At 42.8% G+C, this 20,468-nt stretch overlaps 2 protein-coding genes across 2 annotated transcripts in view; one reads left to right on the top strand and one right to left on the bottom strand.

Moving 5' to 3' along the window:
* bop1 (BOP1 ribosomal biogenesis factor) overlaps positions 1–20,468 on the top strand; it is an 81,765-nt gene that overhangs the window by 33,993 nt on the left and 27,304 nt on the right. The gene's annotated exons all lie outside the window — the stretch shown is intronic.
* On the bottom strand, positions 236–6,645 carry scxa (scleraxis bHLH transcription factor a). Its single transcript, XM_017693797.2, has 2 exons — positions 5,535–6,645; positions 236–991 (listed from the first exon to the last, which is right to left on the bottom strand). Exons 1-2 carry the CDS (start codon positions 6,105–6,107, stop codon positions 953–955), a joined length of 612 nt encoding a protein of 203 aa, XP_017549286.1. The 5' UTR covers positions 6,108–6,645; the 3' UTR covers positions 236–952.

Here is a 20,468-nt window from a genome sequence, read left to right as displayed (position 1 = left end):
TGGTATCTTTAGCGTTATTAAAAAAAAGTTTGTGGTAAACCAGATGTGTCCAAAGGAGAGAGCCGAGAAACAGAGAAAGATTTTATACATCTTAAAGATGGGGGAAATGAGAAGGTTTGATCTTTGTCTGGTCTGTGCGCTGAGGTATAAGCCTAAACTCCGACTCTTCAGTGTCGCCTACAGATCTGTCCCACTGATGCCAGAAAAAAAATAGATTTTTGAGAAAAACCGTAAGTCTTGGCATAATTTGACTTTAATTTAATCATCAATGAGTACATGAATTTTCCATGTTTATTATACATTATATTGTCTAGAATTTAATTTATTGCTTACTTTTTATTTCTTAGCTAAATGCACTGTTTGACCAAATTTGCAGGAGTACATTTGTCCCAATTTGACTCGTTTTAACTCATATCTTGAGTGTCTCTTTTGGGGTCCTCGTGCCTGTTCCCAGGTCTTAGTTTGGGTTCCTTGGGGCAGGGTTATGACTCTTGCACTCTGAGCAGTCTTCATGTGGCTATTCCTGCTGTTGCTGCTTTTATATGCTTCAGTTTCGTGGTGAATGGTCCTGCTGGACGGTGTGCGTGGCCGTCTTGAGTTTTGCTATTTGCAGTGCAGCCCTTGGCAATTATCTGTACGTCAGCTGTCTGGTAAAAAGGGAGAAGCTGACACTCCTAGCGAGGTGTCGAACCAAGAAAGCTGCGGCTAAAGGTGTGGCAGATGTGCAGGTAATTTTAGGTGTTCAGCCCTTTTGATTAAAAAAGGCGCTGCTGTCCGAGAGGTCTGGTCCTCGTCATCTTCCAGCCCAAAGAGAGTGTCCATGTGTGATTTACATAGAATTAAATATGAATTGCAGTTTTGCTTATATACATCATATTTATTTAAAGTTTGTCAACAGTCTGTGTGGTGCTTCCAAAGCTCAGCAAGTCCCAAGAGCTTCATCCTCTTCATATTAACTTCTCAGGGCTGTTTTCCTCTCTCTGTCTTTGCTCTGTGAAGAGAGAAAACGCTTCCGTTAGATTGAATAAGAGAAATACTGTACTTAATGTTGTAAACATCTGCTCACTTAGATTTTTTTTTTTCCTTTTCAGTCATGATGATGATGATGATGATGATGATCATGATCATCTCACAGATACATGCTGCCCCACACACACACACACTCGCGCACATACCCCAGGCAGAGCCGTGGGCATTAAGGCCTGGTGTTTTTCTGGGCTCACCTTACACTCTGTGGTAGCAGACCCGCGCGTGCACACACACACACACACACACACACACGCCTGGATCACATTTCCCTGTTTGCTTTGCTGTGAGTAGCAGCAGCAGATAGAATGGCATCGTTTTCAATGCTGTGTTCTGACACAGGCGGAGGTTTAGTCAAAACACTCAAGCCTTAATTGATGAGGTCAGACACACTCTCACTTTTACAAACATGCCTCATGTCTCTCTCTCTCTCTCTCTCTCTCTCTCTCTCTCTCTCTCTCTCTCTCATTCTCTCTGTCTCTCACACACATTTTTCTCTTGTTCTTTATATAGTACTCAGTAGTGTGTGTGCATGCATATAAAATACATATACACATACACCCACACACACCCCTCTCCCCTTTTAAAGTCACTGCCACTTTTAAGTCTCCAGCAGTGTGACCCTGGGGATCACTTGCAGCAAACTAATAGGATTTCGTCTACATTTGTTTTTCATATCCTGCCTAACACGCTGTAAAGAAGCAGTTTTGCTGAAGGCTGAGCTCCAGTGCCCAGATTGATTATGCTCCTGCCTGCTCTTAAGTCCTTAGCGCCTTTTATTTCTAACTGCTGTAAGCCTTTCGTTGCAGAGCACATCTTAAATTTTAAATTGCTGCGCCAATATAAAGACATTTAGCCCTGTTTTTCTCTTTCCTTTAGCTGTCACCTTGGACTTGAGACACAATGCAAATATTTGGGTTCACCCCAGGTTGACATGGAATGGTGGCAGCTTGGTAGGTTACAGTGAAGGGGTTTGTGCATGTGTGAGTACCAAGTTGTAACTCTAGCCTTCAGCGGTGTCTAAACAGATTATTGAAAGCAGCTTTTTTTTGCAGAGTGTTGCTGTACTGTTATGTTTTGATATTAGACTTACTCACTTATGTACTTAGGGCTGCACAGTGATATTGGAACCACATGAGTATCGCCAGATATTTGCTTAAGAATAAATATATCTGCATCGGCCAGATCTTCAGGTTTGACTGATATTCCGAGCTCAGACTTGATAAAGTATTCATGGTAAGAGCAGAGTCTTTAAGCCATACTGCATTTCTGTGCTAAAATGTCTGCGTTATATTCACTTTACTGCATTTGTAACCTTACTAAATTGAAATGTATGTAATCCAGGTAGGTTTCGTCCCAATTTCTACAGTTTATGGATGTTTCTGTGTTATCTTCTACAGATATCTGATATTCCCTTATCAGAGCATCCCTAGCCCGTCAACTGGCCCAACCATTTGCGCAGGTGTAGCCCTGTTTTGTGTTTGTCTGTGTGCTTTGCCACAGTTTTAAAAACTTTAGACCCACAAAGATTAAATAAGAACGTTTCCTTGCATTAGATTTTTTATGTGTCTTATTTTTGTGTAGCTTTGGACTGAATGTTGCACTGCTGTACTTCTAATAGTGCATCTTTCACATTGCATTGCTTATGCTGAGATCACTGTGGAAACTTTCTGGTTAAGTTCAGTGCATGTGTATATGTAATAATTATTTCATGATGTGTTGGGTGTTTGTTCCTGGTAATGTGAACAACCGCTCTGAACTCTTCCGTGTTAGTATTGAAGGTGTCCTCAGCAGTTAGACAGAAAGCATGGGCAGCGTTGTGGATGCCCAGCTCTGGGGCCTGCTCCTCACTCAATAAGCAACCTGCTCAGCCACCTTTAACTCTGAGAGGAAGCGTGACTAGGTACCTGAGCTGCACGCACGTACAGGCTGTTTTGAACGTGCTCTGTCTCAACAGACTCGCCCCCGCTCCTTCTCTCCGCACACCAGCCCTCCCTCCTGTGCGTCCGGTTGAGCAATCCCCCTGCCATCGTCTTCTGAAGCCCCTGTCCTCACCTGCTAAAGCTATTATACCGATATTTCATGTTGCAAGAAGAGAGCTCACGTCTAATGACCTGTGTGGCTCTGCAGGGAAAGGACAGGAATATGCATTCAAAAAAATGAAAACGTGTTTCCGTCAGATATTCATTCAGGGATATTGAGAAACGCTGTGGTGTTGTTTGTTGATATTTGTACTATAACGTTGAGGCGGGAGAGACTGAGATACTGTCTGAGTCTTGAATGAAATATTTTCCAGATGTACGCTTTTCTGCGGAAGAAATTTTATGGCAAAATTTATTTTCCCCCCACATGCACAAATCAGTTCTTACCCTTGACTTGCACACAGCTAACACGGTGACCGACTGCCTGTGTTTCATTTAGTCTGCCACTCTTGAGTCTGGTGGTGGTTCCTGAAGACCTCTCTGTCTCTTTTGTCTCTGATTATAGACATTTAAATGTTGGCAACAGCCAAACATTGAGTTTCGTTCTGCCTCAAAGTGTTTTCTTTTGGGCATGTTTTTCCTCCCTCTTTCTTTAGCAACAATAAAACAGTGAGTCTTGGCCGAGCAGCGCTTTTCACGGCATAATGAGCGCTAAGCAGGGGTGAAGAGCCGAGTGTGGTTTGGAGGGAGCCCTCGCGCCCCTTAAACCCTACTACAAAGAGAGGCTCAATCTGGTTTAAATATTGCTCAAGCACTGAAACAAAGTTCCTGAATTCAACCTTCAAGGCCCAGATACTCTTATTTTATTTATATGCAGAAGGATCCGGATTTATTAAAGTCATTAGACTCTTGCCAGTGACGTGGTGGACTTTGGTGACTTTGAACGTTTTTTTTTTATGTAGTTTTCCCTGCAAATTGTACTTTGTTGGGTTGGTGAGCAGTGTGTTGGTTTCTTAAACGATGCCCCACAAATTTCTTGTGTGCATGCTGTGCTTTGTGGGGGATTTGAGATGTTCAGTGATCGGAACATTGTGGTTTTTCTTTTTTATTTTATGGGGGCCACATATTAAAGGACTTGTATGAAGCATTTCCACGGTTAAAGGTCCTGAAAGCTGGGCTTCTTTGGAATAAATCAGACTCCTTCTGCAAGTTCAGCTGATCAGCAGTTATCAGTTTGAGACTGTATTTTATTATTTCACATTTTCACGCAGTTTGTGGTATGACCCATGACTAAGATTGATCTCTGGGCTGAGGGCTGGAGCAGGTTGTGTGTTTTGCTTGACAGAGTTATTAATTGGGCAGTGAGGAAGAACCTTAGAACAACACAGGATGTGAGAGTAAATCGCTCAGGATGGTGCTGTGCTGCTTGGCGGAAGAGACGGGAACAGATGTTCCCAGAATGCTTCGGGCCTGATATTTAGATCACGGAACATTTACATTTGCATATTTATGTCTCCCATTTGCCCATTTGTCATAAGTACGCATATTTTAATTCAGCAGGACACAGAGTGTCTGCATCAGTACCATTTCCCTGCTACTTTAGCCCTCTGTACCCTTTCCCATTTCGATATCTGCAGTTCATTGAATTCAGTAGGGTCCCTTTTTTTTCCTTGAACTGGATTTTCTGGATGGGCGTCAAGTTTTTGAGGAGTAAAATGCACATTGTGGTGGTGATATACTGAAGCCGAATATGTTCCAACTTCATGGCTGACTCTAATTGTCTCGGGCGCATGTTATATTTCACATCTGACGGCTCTTTGCTGCACAAGTTTAAATTACAGTTTTCCCCTCTGTTTTTGGTTTTGGTGTTATTGTATTCCTTATGGCCAGGGTGTGATTTACGGTTTTATTTTTAATGCGCCGTGGTGTTGGCTTTACGGGCTAAGGTCAGCGCAGTCACTCTCTGAGGACCAGCAGGGGGGGAAGACAGATGATGTGTTTGTATACCGCTTGACAGTCTCTTGTTGATCGGATACTTTCCGTTTGCCTGGAGCTAATCTCATCTTTTCTTACAACCATCTATGAAGTAATGGTAGCAGCATAAAGATACAGTGCATAATATAAAGAGACTTAACTCAGGCTGGGAAATGAAATATTGGGAAACGTGAATTTACTGTCAAAGTTTATTGAGGTGGATTAGAGATTGGACATGGTAGCTCTATGGATGACAATAACAGTGTCTGTCGTTGGAAAGACTTCTGTCTGTAAATCAGTAATTGTAATGTTAGTTTCGACCTTAGCCATCGAGATTCTTACCTTTTAGTGCTTGACACCTAAATTGGTTTATTTTAAATCAAGTAAGCTTTGTATGTTTTCAGCTGACGTTCAATATAATACGTTCATGTTTGCCCTCCGTGACCTTACTCAGAGGGAAGAGTCATTTGCTTTGCATTTCTCTACCACTTAAAACCAAATTCATTCAGACACCTTGGGAAATATCGCCCAACTGATGCTTTTATTTTTATTCAACAGATTTAAAGTTCAGACTACGGAAAAATGTCCCAGACGGCCATGTTTGCCACTCACCATTTTCCTCTGGTTGCTTAGGCAGAAAGTGCAGATCTGTTTGGGCTGCGAGTTCTCAGCGTCTCTTCCAGGTGACCCATGGTGGTGGTAATAGGAGGCAGAGGGTCCGCTGCTGTGGCACGGTTGCCCATCCCCGCAGCCCTCGCCTACCAGCAGCACGTTGCCCAGGTGCGAGATGTAGCTGGAGGCGAGGCGGAGAGTCTCAATCTTTGACAGCTTTCTGTCTGCCGGCTCGGTCGGGATCAGAGTCCTGAGGGCGGTGAAGGCCGTGTTGACGCTGTTGGTGCGGTCCCGCTCCCTCGCGTTGGCTGCGTTACGCTGCCGACCTTCGCCCATCATAGGACCACTTCCCGTGCCCGATGGCACTATCCCGAGCCGCCCTCCTCCACCCCCTCCGCTGCCTGGCTTCCGCTTCCTGCTGCCCACTTTGAGCTCGTAACTGGAGGTGTCCAGGCGGAAGGAGCGGTCGTCAGAGCCCGAGCTCTCACTGCCGTTCTCATCGTCCTCGGACATCATGGAGATCTCGGAGTAGAGGTAGCGGCTTGGGGCCGGGCGTACCATCGCGAATGACATCTTTTACCAGGCGAAGAAACTTCTAGAACTGTCTTTGGCTTAGAGTTCCACAGTCACGCATTCATGGATCACACAGTATAAGGAACTGCAAGGCATGCAGGGTTGTGACTTACTTGCCACACATCCTAGTCCTCTTGAGCATGGGTTGTGCTCCACTGTGGCATCACTTTGGCATTAAAGTCCTGCGTAGCAACACGAGAAGGTTCTTCTCTGCTCCTTTTATAAGCTTGTCCAGAGATGATAACTATATCTCCTAGTCTTTGTAGGGTCGCCTTTCCTCACGTTCACTTGGCTTGACTTTGTCTGTCTGAGATCTTGGATTCACAACCTCTGTTTCTTCAAGGCTTGGTGCTTCAGTGTGCCTCTCATTGCCTCAGCAGTAAGCTCTCTCCCTCTGAGCCGAGCTCCACGTGTGGTTTCAGTCTGAGCGATTCAGCATGGTTGGGCTTTATAGACTGTGGGAGTGTCTGGGGTGAATACACCCCTCCTCTCCGTGTCTCGCTCTCTCCATCCCTCTCCTTCACTGCTTATGCAAATATCCCAGCTGGCTGCACCAGGGAGGCAGGCAACAAAGTGGAGCTATCAGCTCCTTTGCTGGGATTAGCTCTCTCGTATTTTCATCAAATTCTCTTTCTTATTTCATGCTATGCTCTTTGCAAGTTAAATCTTTCTTTTAGGGAGAATTTTTTCATGGTGACTCTACAGAACCTACAAGACAGGTGGAGACCATTCTTTGGTGTCTACCTTCCATGTTTTTCTACCAACCTTAAACTGGTATGGTTTAGTCATGCTTTCTGAGGCAGAATCCTGTCCTAGTGTGCCATAAGTCAGAATTTAGCACCTGTTTCTCTCTGAATTACCAATGACATAATGTGTAATGGCCAAAGTATTTTTAAGACTCTGTTAGGTTTGCCATAAAATGTATGTACAGTGACTCTGATGTTGAGTTAGACCCATTTTTTCCTTGAAGATGAGTCATTTGAACTTGCTTGGCAGACTCTTTGAAACTCTTTGTTCTGGGAGAATTTAAAGATGTTTAGTTCGCTTTATATAGATCATCACTCCATTACTCCATTATTAGAGCAGTAAAGGCCCCATATTATGAAAATTTGGATTTCATTCAAAGTGGTATATAAACATTACTCAATTTCAGTTTCAGAACATGCCATTCACTCCCCACATACTCCACATGTGGAAACTCACCTGAATCAGCCTGTTTTGAATGAATTGTTTGAGATGTCATGAAAAACACCTTTATGTTTGGTTTTATGACATAAAACCGAGCAGCTTATAGGGCAACTACAGGGGGTCAAATAAAAATGCAAGGAAAGTGCAGGAATACAAGCTCTCAGCCGCCAACGACCAGAGAAAAGGCTACAGCAACCAAAAGTACATGTACATCAGTGCTGACGTTTTTATAAAAATCCCAAAATCGAGGTCAGATTGAAGGTGGGCTCGTCACAATTATTACATAATCACCTAATCACAATCATTTGAGATGATCGCAGTCATTGAAGATGATCGCAGCTGTTAGATTTCAGTCTTATGTTGAACAAGCTAACTGTGAATTGGGTGTGTTGCATTCAGGCAGATAGATGTGAATATAAGAGAGAAGTAAATGCATTCATAGACTTACACCTTACTGCTCTAACGTCTTTAGAGGGCAGCAATGTGTAATGTTCATTTGTTAGCCATGTAGCCACATCTGGTGCTTTTAGCACTTATACTGGCAGAACAAATAATGTTTCGCTTATGTTTTCACCATCTTACATTTAGCTTTGCTTAGCTCTGTGCTTGATTCTGCATAACTATAGACATTTGTGAAGGTGTATTGATTTGACTGCACAACCAGTGTTAGCTACTAAGTAAATATATCTAAAGTTAGGTGTATTTTAATAGTTGCAAATAATAAAAAAGGAAAGACAACTTAATTGGTAATCGCAATTATTTATAGAACAGTTAATCACCTGCTAAAATGTTATGATAGTAGCATCATTATTTAATATAAGTGATATTATGATTGTTAAATAATTAGTTACAACTCAGTTTTCGAATGTCGTCAAACTGGTGTTTTTGTCGTACTAGACAAGCAGGCTACGCTGGCAGGACGCAGCAAGTCAAACTTGTGCGTGCAGTTTTTTCCGGTCACTGACGCATCTCTGCGGCCCCCGTTATCTTGCAGAAGAAGGACGACACTGCATCTGTCCTTTTGTTTAATATATAAGCAGCTAATAAGTATAACTATATAGTTGCACACAACACCTCTAATAGTTTTGAGATATCTGCTTTCACCCTAATGCCTGCCAAGATGGCCATGAACAGATCTTTTAGCCCCTTTTTTGCAGTCTTTTACCGTATTTCCCTTCATTAGGGTTACTAGCCTTAGAAAGCAGAGGTTCTCACAGTTAGGTGACATTACTTGGGACTCTAAAGGTCTTTTAGTTAATGTGATCACTTTGTAATTGAATGCAGGGTGAGGTCCAGAAAAGCCTTGAACACGAGACATGACCATTTTTAGAAGTGGAATACCCAAAGCCCAACCCAGAGTGCTGTGTAAAGCAATATCTGAAGTCAAACTTCATTTGCAGACAATCCTTTCATGCAATTTGGGGTCAAGTCCTGATGTCAGCATGCTGTCTGAATTTCTGGAAAATATTAAGGTATAAATGGTGGATAGCCACCCCCAGTATGTTCAACATTCACATTTTTAGCATGTAAGGTCAACGCTATTCAAGACTGTTTAATGATGTGGTTTTGTACCATCTCTTTAAAATGATGGCTTGAGATTGACTGGAGATGAATATGATAAAAAAAGGCTCAAAAGCTCTGAAGTTCTGAGGCTGCTGTAAATCCCTTTAAATGGCGACTTCATGTTTAGTCTGTCCTGAACCATAGCCTCATAATGAGCGATGTGAGCTGTAGTCAGACGGGTCAGCCAGCAAGGGTAGCTCATTTCCCAAAAGGCTCAAGAGCTCCCCAATACCCTCAGTGAGCATGAGCACCAGTGGAGATAGAGTGCCTGTGTCTCGTCTCCTGGTGTTCTTCTTTTCCTTTTTTCAGTAATTTGTAGTCATTGTGAGTCAGTCTCCTTAGATGTCTGAATGTCGTCTGCCCAGTGAAATCTTTATATTTGTGTAAAGCTTAAATATGAGCGAATACGTTTAAGTGTCTTTCTTTTTAGGGTTTCTGTGGGGGGGGAGAAAAGTATGCTTTCATATGCGTTTCTCGTTTTCATTAATAAAAACAGGTTTTCTAATGGCTGCTACAAGCACAGAGATTTATACTGCGCTCTGAGTGGGAGAGGACTCCTTAACTTCATCCTAATAAAAAGGATTTTTGACTCGTTTTACTAGGAGCAATAAATCATTAGTCAATTTTTTTAACACAATTGTACCAAACTAATGTTTTCCGCATGTTGAACTGTGTACAATTATCCTGTTTCGAGCAGACTTTTCCTCTTTTAGGGAAATTGGAATCAAATCTGAAGTTGTCTTATTTTTTATTTCCTCGTGAAACCAATTTTAAATCCGAATTGCTTTACCATTCTCTTCCCAGTTCAGTTGTGAGACCAGGCTAAGAGGTATTGGTTGGCTGTGTGCCTATCTTTAGAGGGGGTCTTAATTGCATGGCTGTTTTTAGTTTGTTGTGCAAAGCAATGAGATTTACTTTTTTTAGTTTTCAATGAAAGAATGATTTCATGTGTATTTGTATCTCGCAGTATTCTTATTTATTTGGTGGGAGAAAAGGATTTCTACAGCTCCCAGCCTCCCACCTAAAAGGTTTCCAGAAAGTGTTCACTGTTGTCATGTAGTTTTCATTCCAAAATGTCCAAATCCAATACGGGGAATAACATTTAAACTAAATTACTGGGCTAAGTGTTCGTCTGTCAATCATATCCGTGCTGCACATGTTCAGTATTGCGGTGTACTGAATTCATTATGGTTTTCCTTTTGGTGCAGGGCTTAATTACATGAAGGATGTCGGACCTTGAATTGAGAGAAGCTGTATTGCCACTTCAGTAGCAACTTTTTATTTTTTTTTATTAAAGCCGTTCAACTAACTATAATAAATAAATAAATAAAATCCTGTTTGCTCTGCTATCCGAAACAGTGAGGAGACCTCTCTCTGAGCTCTGTTCTTTATGACGGCAAACTCAGTACTAATGCTCTTCAGGACTTGAGCTTTGACCCTCTGAGTATTAAAGAGCAAACTTTGCCATGGCAGTCAATATATTAAAAGCGGAATCGGGTCATAATATGACGACGTTCATTAGAGCTGAGCGCAGCGGCCCTCTCCTCAGACGGGACGTTTCGTTACCTCATAAAGCCTTGCGTCCAGGGTAACAAATGACAGTGCTTGTTATCATCCTGTCATAGAGGGGCCCTGCCCACTCTTTTCCCTTAGAGCAGAGCCAGAGGCTCTCAGCTGACAGTCATTACTTCTCCCCAGCGTTGTGCGACATCTAATCTGACCCCCCCCCCCCCCCCCCCCCCCCCCAAAACCCCAACCTGCGGAAAGCACTTTCTCAACCCTGTGCGTCTCCCCAGGCTCGGCTTGGCTCCCTGGCCGTGGAGCTGCGTCGCTAGCCAGAGCGCTGTCAGGCTCAGGTTATGTACACGGCTGACCACAGCCGGCGAGATTTGGACCGCCGGAGCCCCCCGACTGTCACCCCGGACCCACGCGTAAGCGTGTGGGCTTGCAGCGGGGGCGTCTCCGTCTGGACAGGCTTGAGGAAACGGGCCCCTGTATCACTTTCAGGCCAGTGCAACACAGGCGGTTTAATCTAAGCCAGATGCAGACCAGCTGCAGCCCCCCATACACACGCGCACCCACGCCAGCGAGCTTTCGGTTCACACTCTCTCTCTCATTCACGCACGCAGATCTCGCTAAGGTCACACCAGTGATGACTTCAGTTAATTCCTTTAAAAAGGGACGGGAGCTTGCGCCGAGAGGCGAAGGAGAGGCAATTAGGTTAGCCTTTTGTTCTGGTTTGAAATTGCACTTACTCTAACTTTTCCATTGTTAAAGCGATTTTTAACCCCTGTTCTGTTCTTTTATGGCATGTTTTCTCTTGGGTACATTTACACTGCACTGAGCGTATAAACAGGCTGGAAACACAAAGGAGCAGAGGAGGGCTTTGGTGACTATAGTTCTTCCACTGTAATAAGGAGAGTAAACCAGTCTGTCTCATAACTAGGGGAGCTGTGTGGGTCAGTCAGTATTAAAGGGCACATATTCTATATGTTATATTTTTTTTGTTCCTGAGCTCCACTTATGATTGGTGTAGCGAAAACAGTTGCGATTCATTCTAACATGACCCTTTTCTCCTTGTCCCTTAAAATTAAACAGGCTGTTTTGTGACTGTGTTGTCATTCAAAAAGTCTGGGATGAAACACACTTTATAACTTCAGTGTGAAAGGGCGGAGCATAAACGCTGTAGACTGAATGTCTGGATATGTGCAAATGTGTTTTCATGACCTCATGGAAACGGGCTGTTTTGATGGCTTAGTTTCAGTGGTTGTGGATATATTATGATACTTTAAGACAGTTTTTTTTATTATACCATTGCCTATGTACCATGATATTCTGCACTAGCATAGCTACATTTAAAAACAGCAAAAAAAGTGATTTTTATTCAACGTGTGTTTGATTTCACATCATATGCCACACTAACTAAATTATACTGTCTATCTAACAAAGCATGCAGCTGGTCAGTGTCCTTTAAGTACTGACAACATCTATGATAAAAAATATTGTTATTTCTCACGTCTGTATAGTTTCCATGAATGGACTGTAAAGACTGGGGACTGAATGTCACATTTTGACAGTTGAACAGTGTTTGCGTACAACATTAAGCTGTTTGATTAAAAAAGTGAGAGTCATGTGTCCCTGATGCTCACGTCTGAGGGTATTAGAAAGACTGTGTTCTTTATGTGAACTGGAGGGAATGCCTTAATCTGACGCAGTTTACACAGCGTAAGCTGAATTGAAGCAGCAATTGTGAAAGTCACTTTTCAGTTCATATTTTCTAATATTCTTTATTCAGGATACGTGGTTTTGGACAGTATTCCATGGTCATTTTCCAATTTCAGATTTTTCCACCAGTCTGTTAGTGGTAGTTGTTAACAGCGTTCCTAATGGGCCGCGTGCTGCTGCCACTCATGAAACCCACACACGCGTAAGCACGCACGCACATACAGTGACGGACACGGCGCGTAACACGTCGGCACACATTCCCCCGGCAGACGCGTCGCTCCGTTTGGATGGCCAGAGTGGAAAGTGGAGCGGCGGCAGAATTCCACAGTGGGGTAAAGATTACTTGGATTATAAATGATCCCATTAGAGGGAAATGCAAACCTACAGTTGCGGAGAAGAGACGCGGTCTGCTGCGTCTGCACATGGCTCGTCTCTCCAAATGGGTATGCTATGGAACCACTTCCATAAATCCCTTTGCTTAAGCAGCTCTCTCCTCTCAGCTGGTGCCCCTCAGCCCCCTTTAAAATAAGCGACTCTGTAGGTCAGACGCACTCTATAGCTGCCAAGCTGTGGCACCACAACCAGTGCAGTGCTTTAGCTGGAAAAAAACGTTTGTGCCAGCTTGAATTCATAAATCACACCATCTTAACGCTTCATACTCTTCAACACGTATAAGCCTGTCAGATTTTGAAAGTGCTTTACTTTCCCAACTTCATGCTAAACACACTAGACTGTGTCTTAATCTGCGTGCATTTCATTGACATAGTTGACTGTGGATGAAATACGGTTGCCTTGCTCATCGCTTTACACACTGCTTGGGAAGTGTTTTGTTTCAGGTTATGATGGCTAAGGTGCAACGAGCTGAAGTTCTCCAGTCTAGAAGAGCACTGCATCCACTTCTGGCAAGAACCAAAGAAACTCTGTGGCCAAAGGAACTTGTCAGTTGTAATGAATCTTGCTAGTTGAACATTACAAGTGATTCAAATGAAGAGATTTTAGCACAGACTGTGTTCAAGCATATCATGTGAGGACTGCTCTTAGACACCTTGTGACATGACCAGAGAGCAAATGCTCATCCCTTTATTTTTTCTGCAGCCATAGCCCACGCACAAAGCATAAGCAGGAGATTCAGGCACCTAGAAGACAACGAAGCTGGATGGTGATGTCCATCTTCATGTGAAAAGGCAGTTGAACTGTGGTGAAAAGCATTCTCCCAGCTAATAAAGTTTTCTTTCAGTCATGGAAAAGAAACTGAACAGGGGGAAAGGGGGTGCTTTTCCATTTGTCATGAAAAGCCGCTGTTTCATTAGGTATTGGAAGAAAATACTGATGTGAATGCAGATAAATAATAAACACCTGTCAGAAGGCTGCTACTTGCACGCACCAAAGAACATTTGTGCTGTGGTGTTGGTTTTGAGTAGGCCCTCCATGAACATTTAAAAGGCTAACGAGTCACTTTTTTTAAATTATTATTATACTGTATTCAGTGTAGTGGCGTAGGTGTTTGATTTAAATTTGATACATGTAATAATTAACATATTTGGATTTTTTTTCCCAGTCTAATGTAAAACAGCCCTTTCTTTATCAAGTTAATCGGCTAGTGTTGAGTAACGTACAAGAGCTAGAAAAAAAGATGATGACTAGGATAAAAATTTAGGAATATGTTTATAGAAACACGTCGCTTTTCTGATGGAGATTCCTGGAAAAAGAAGGTAAAATAGAAAGTATGGAAAAATCACTCCAGTGTTGCCAACACAAGCAGGGAAAAAACACCTGTCTGTCACAAAGTGCAAATCACATTGACGCAAATAAAATCACTACTTATTGTATTAAAGCTATTCATGTTCATTGTAATATTGTTTAATGTAATTTTAACCAAAGTACTGTGTACCGTTTACTTTTGTGGGTGGTGAGACTATATTTGAGTTTTCAGAACTCTTGTGGACAGTCTGGGCACTGCTTTGAGGATTGTATCTACATCTTTGGTTGTCAGTCGGCCCCTCACACTGTCCTTTTCTTTTGTCTGGGGTTTTCCACACAGAATAGACACACCCATTGATGGATGTGTGTGTGTTTGTGGGTGGGTGTGGGTCTCACAGGTGTGCTATAGTTCCACATCCTCCTGTCCTGCTGGCCACTCCTTTTCTACCCCAGCTCAGAAATCTTCCCAAGCAGGCAGACACATCCATAAACGTCTGAAATATCAAACACACTTTCCTAATAGACCTCTGTGCTTGTACAGAGACCAGAGGCCTGGACCACAAAACCTGCAGTCGATACGCCACATCCGTAATGACATCCCCCCCACCCACCCAACATATCCCCTCAGTGTCAGCTGTTTAAAGCATTATCAGGGTCTGGTTCCGATATTTTTTTTTTTTTTTTTTTGTGCTACTCCTAATTCTCTCAGTACAGTTCCCTTCCTTTTTAATGTGTTAATTCGCTGTGCCAGTTTAGTTTGACAGGCTGTCGAGGGGAAATGTGGCTCTCAGTCCATCGATCATGTCGGAGTTATCACTGGGCTGGAGTTCTGAGCCAGGCCTGGAAGCTGTCGGCAGAAGCATACTTGGATCTTATCACCACAAACTGTACCGTCTCTGCTCTGAGAGTCAGATTAGTAAATAAGTTCCATGAAAACTAAGTTGAGGCTCAATATAATCCAGATAGACTTGACATGTCTACAACGTGTGTACTCTGACAGCGGTCCAGAGGGGTCCAACCACAGCATATGTTCTGACAAACCCTGCCCTAGATGTGTGGAACTCTCCCAGTGGGAGAGCTGATGGTACATGGTCAGAAAAAAAGTCATTGGTCAAATCATTTTTACCCTGTACTACCTGCAGAAGAAGAGATGAGAGCTAATCTGCTATAGACCACCACTTACAGCGGGGGTGCTCTTGCTTTTCTGGCTACATTGCGATTATCGTGAATACCTTTGAAAAATCTTTGACTGAAGAGTCACACTAACCTTATTGTCAGCCAGGTTTATGTAATCTGGATCACTGTTTTCTTCCTGAGGTCTGTTTGAGCTGGAAATTCGTCATCGTGGTTTCTGTGTATAGTACGACTGCCTCCAGAGTTCCTGAACACTAGAAGTCAGTAGTCACCCAAATTTTTTTTTGTAAATACATCCCCAAAACTTCGCTCAACCTGCTCAAACCACATCAAGGTCTTCATTAACATCACAGACTTGTTGACATGGTTTAGGACACACTTTGACTGTGTTGAGTAACACTTCATGTAGCTGAATGTAGCGAGCACCCATTTCAGACAACAGGCCCTGTGAAATTTCCACCTTCCCCATGAAATGGGATTCAGGCATATGTCCACTAAATTACTTTTTGTTGTTATTCATAAACATATCTTCAGCTTGAGATTCTAGATTCAAAATTAAGTTATTAGTTCTGAGTTATTGAAAGACAATTATTTACGAACATACTTTTTAGCGTCCAGATGCCTGTGTGACGTGTGCTGGTGAGTGGGAGTCGAAGTGGTTGTGTTCAGCTACAGTGTAGTTTTGTTCCTGTTTAGTTTTAAAGCACGTCAGTGTTGATGCAGTTTTTGGGATGCCTTTATGGAAATGGTTGACAATTAAGTTCTCGCATTTGTTGGCAACGTTACCTTCATCGTTAACTCCATCTAAAGAAGCAAAATGTGGACACTGAACACGTCTTGGGTGATCGATTACGTCTGGAAAGATCTCTTGTTGGGGATATTCTAGGACTAAATCAGTGAATGACGTTCATAATTCCATCTGCCTAATTATTTGTTTTGATTCGCACAAATCCTGACAAACGTACTGGTTCTGAAATTGTACAAACAACCTGATATCATTTTTGCCAATGCTTGTGATTCATTGAAAGTATTCGTAATATTTTCAAACTTTGATAAAAGGGAAAACGCCTCCATATAGAGCACTGCAAACTGCTCTGGAGAGTCTCACTATGGTGATGGTAACTGCCATTACTTCATCTTTTCCCCCTCTTTGACCTCCTGGCATTTCTTTTATTTGTTCCCTAATGATCACTGGCCTTTTAAGCTGTCCTCTCCATCTACTGATCCAGATTCAGGCCTAGCGGTCTTCTAAAATTTTCCCTCTGTTGATGCCCTAGGCTGGACCAGCAGTGCCTAGCGTGTGATGGGAGAAGATGATGTTGGTAGTCTTTCTATAGCAACCCTTCCTCTGGATGTTTTTTGTTTGGTTTCCCCTTCTTTGTTTTGCTTCCAGATTCCAGGTAGGACATTTGGAATGCTGCACTTCCAGGCACGTAGCTCTTGATCCAAAAACAGCTTCCATTCTGTTGTTCCCAAGTGATGACATGCTGGTGGTGGCAGGGAGGCGATGGCAGTTATAGAGGATAAAGAGAACATAGGGAAGTTGAGAGATGGTGGACAAAACCTGTGTGAACGTTACTGATGCCGCAGTAATGTTTAGTGGTGCACCTTCATTTGTATTATGACCATGATTAGTGATGGCTAAGGCCTGCGTTTGGTTTTGTGTTCACTGTGATTCACTCTTGGTCTGAATCACACTTACCGTCAGGGAGGACTTTTTAAGCCTCTCCTGTCCACTAATCCTTTACTTTAAGATGAGCTGTTGTGAAACCTGCTTTGGTGTAATGTTTCCGTCTAAATGGTGTACAAGCCAAATGTTAAAGCTTACTCTCAGTGTTTGGTTTGGCATCTGTACAACTGTGTAAATGTACAGCTGCCATTGAGTGACTTTGCATTCTCAGTTTTTGCTTTTCTTTTTTTTTTTTTTTTTCATTGCTGGTTTCCAGCTGATGTTTCACAGACATGGATTAGGCCTAGTCTTGGACTAAACTTGGCTTAATGTGAATCTGGCAAACAGGTCTGTATGGTTTGTGTACAAAGCATGCTGATGCTAATACGAGCTCATAACTGTGGCTTGGATCGATTTCCTGAAAGAAACACTCATTTGAACAGATTGCTATGTTTGGTGCTCTCGTCTAGACAGTCCCAGGTTATAGTCCACATTCATACAAGTGGCTGTGCCAAGTCAATTTTCCCTCTACACGGTGATGTTGGTGACATAATCCTGACAAAAATGCTTAATGGAGTCGTGAAAAACTGGAGCAGAATGCCTTTTTTTGATGTTCATTGCACTGAAATGTACAGAAATACTTTTCAAACAGTTGGTGCACCCAAATTTTATGGTCTTCATAAGATACCAGAGCTGTATCACTGATGGAATTTCTGTGTGCCTTTGATACTGTATTGAAATTGTTACGGTCCTAAAGCCACAAACTAAATAATCCTAAACATGAACTTGAGACCTTTTCTGAAAAATGTAGGTCACTAATTGTTGAACTCATCTGAATCAGAATAGTCTTTCCTGTGCCTGGAGACGGTTAATCGAGTCATCACCAGTTAAAAAAAAAAACCAAACTTCATTAATTGATTTATTTCATGCACACCATAGGAAGTCAGCAGTATCCCCACATGTAAACATAACTAGACTATTAAACAGAAACACACTCTGTGCTGTAGGCAGATATCATGCCTGTACAAAAAGCCATCTATGGTGCGGTATACATTCTAGGACCTCCTCACACCACAGCATCAGACTTAAAAACGATTTCAGTCTGGAAAAACACGAGTAAAAGCATGTCTCGGGTCTTGTTCATCAGGCGAAATTGGTTGTTTCAAGAGACCTTAAGCAAAATGGCTTCAGAGAAGAAGCATAGAGCAAAGCCAAGCGCCTACAAACTGACCTTTGCAGTTCCGTTCTTTCTTACTAGATTGATTACAGTTTCTTGGCCAAATTAAAGATTGACAGTATGCAACAACCATGGCTTTTATTAACTGGGCTTCATTATGGTCTTTAAATTGACAGATTAAGACTCACCTCACATAGTATCAGTGGCTGCTTTAGTGTTGAGGCCTGTCAGTAAAATACAGGACGTTCTGAAGCAATTTTCCAGGTCGAGAGCTTGATCAAAAGTGGTGGAAAGGATGATCTGGAAATGTGAAAGGAGAAATGAGTCAATCTTCAGACCTCCGATCGAGCTCTGAAGTGACCTGGTTTAACCATTTGCTGAGCTTATTTTTCTTATGTTAACATGTATAAGAGGACTCTCTTACTGGCACATGGCCAAATTTTTTTCAGCAAGTCCAGGTGGAGCGGAACAGAAAAAAAAAAAGTGTATACATTTATTGTCCATACCGTGGACACGTATGACTCACCCGGTTTGATTTATCTTTGGTTGAAGTGTCCAGAAGACTTGAATCGAAGAACGTTGATTACTCCATTTATTCTTATACAGATGTCAGCACTTATCCTTTATGCCTTCCCACATGCGGAATGTGAGCTTTTTCTAAGAAAACACTTCTATACACTGGTTAAGATCGATTTCAGCGCACTTGGACAAAACTTTTTCAGTTGAATGGACTGGCAACATTATTGTAATTTCGTTTTCAATCATTTTAAGTTTCTTCAAAACTTCGAAACTGTTGCTCAGGCTTCCTGTTTGGAAACACATTTCCTCATTATTCTTTGAATTCCTCATTTTTGCATCCATAATCCAAAAGTCAAGCCTCCCCAAATTCTATGCTGCAATCTTCTTAATGTCTTGGCAGCTGAGGAATTCCGCCCCTGTGAGCGAGAGGTCAGCGGTTCGGAGGAGCGGAAAATGTGAGCCGTTTTCCTGACGGCGGGCAGCAGACCTGCGGATTTTCCTTCCCCAAAACCTCGCAGCTGTCCTGACAGCGGCACCAGCTTATTTTTACCCCTTTTTGACCAAAGCCCCGGGTGAGCAGAGTGGACTTACTGATTCACACAGAGTCTGATTCACACAGACTTCCCTTAGGGGGAAGTCTCAGTTCTGCTCTTCTGGTCCATTTGTTTTGATTGGGGGAGGTTTCTGAGGGCTCCCGACCTGTCTTGATGGATGGACCTATCATTTCCCTGCCACCGCACATCTTATATGCCAGTGTCACGTCATGCTAACCCTGGTTCAGAGAGGGCCTGGCCTCTGCACTCGGAGGCATATCCAACAGCGAATTTCCTTTGCTCCAGCCTGCTGCCAGATTATCCTATGGCCTCAATCAGCCACAGCTTTTGCTCCCTCAACAGCCTGCCTTATTACTTAGGAACAGATACCCAGCTGATACCAGGCAGACATTTATTATGGGACTCCAAAGGCATCTTGCGTCTTCTCTCACTGTCAAGGAGAGCATAGAGTGCAGACAAAGCCGATTATTGTTTAGTTTCAAGAGAAATTGGAAATATGGGTCATGTTCAAGGAGGAGACCTTTGGGATGTTCCCAGTGGTTTCAGCCCTTACAAACTTGATCATGAAAATGAATCAGTACTGAGAGATGTGCACCGTGGTACAAAGATCTTATCTTGTCTGTGAGCTAGCAAGCACAGTCAACATCTTGTTAAAGCTGGGTGATGCCTTTTGGCTTTGGTCTCTTGCTCTGGAGGCCATTCAACTTGCAGTGTGGCCAATTTCCTAAGCTCTCTGCGGTGCCCCAGACTCATTTATGAGTGCACCTCATGAAAATGTGGGGGGTCATGTTCACTGTTGTAGCCTGAGAGGAGAATAAGGATGAAGAGGCACAGTTTTTAGCACTGGACTCTCTCCGTTTGATCTTCTCCTGTAAAGACAGCATTTCATGGCCGAGGCGTCCTAGCAGTGAACTTGTAAAAGCTTACCTCTGGCATTACCTCACGTGTGTCCTCTATGTTCAAATGCTCCATCGCTGATTGCTTGCACCTCCTAAGGTCTCTCTTGGAGACGAAAAGAATGATGTCTCCGCTGGCCTGTAAGTAAAAAGAACATCTCTCCAAACTTGATGGAAAATGTGAAGTTATTACTTTGCAGTTATTCAGTTTCCTGTACAGTGATGAGAACTGCTTGGATCTGTCACCGGCTGGCTGTGCAACCGGTAGCTAAGCAGATAGCAGGCTATGCCAAACGTCACAGAGCAGGCTTAATTTTGATTTTCTGTCCCTCCAGCAAGTCACTCGATTTTGCTTAGTTATCATCTACATTAGTTAGCCAGAACCAGTCTGTTCTGTGGTGAAAAGAGCTGGTAGTAACCTGGCTAACCAGCTCCTCAGTCTTATTTAGCAGCACTGTTTAACCTTAAGCAATAAATAGTGAGATGCCCTTTGATCAGTTACTGTCTGTGCTCATAACTGTTTGGGCTTACAGTAGAAAACTGGTCCTGCTTGCCTGCTCTCAGTTCTGTACTGTAATTAAAGAACCATTATCTGACCTGTGGTACACAAACACACACACCATAGACGTTGACTGTTCTTTGTAACTATAGCCCCTTTCATACATTTTTAGATGGAAATTTAACTGTAATCAAATGTAAAGGGGTTAAATGTGAACAGAACTCAGAGTTGAAATC

Source organism: Pygocentrus nattereri, chromosome 27 (genome assembly GCF_015220715.1).
Source record: "Pygocentrus nattereri isolate fPygNat1 chromosome 27, fPygNat1.pri, whole genome shotgun sequence".
Taxonomy (NCBI): Eukaryota; Metazoa; Chordata; class Actinopteri; order Characiformes; family Serrasalmidae; genus Pygocentrus; species Pygocentrus nattereri.
This window is presented reverse-complemented; position numbering and strand designations above follow the sequence as displayed.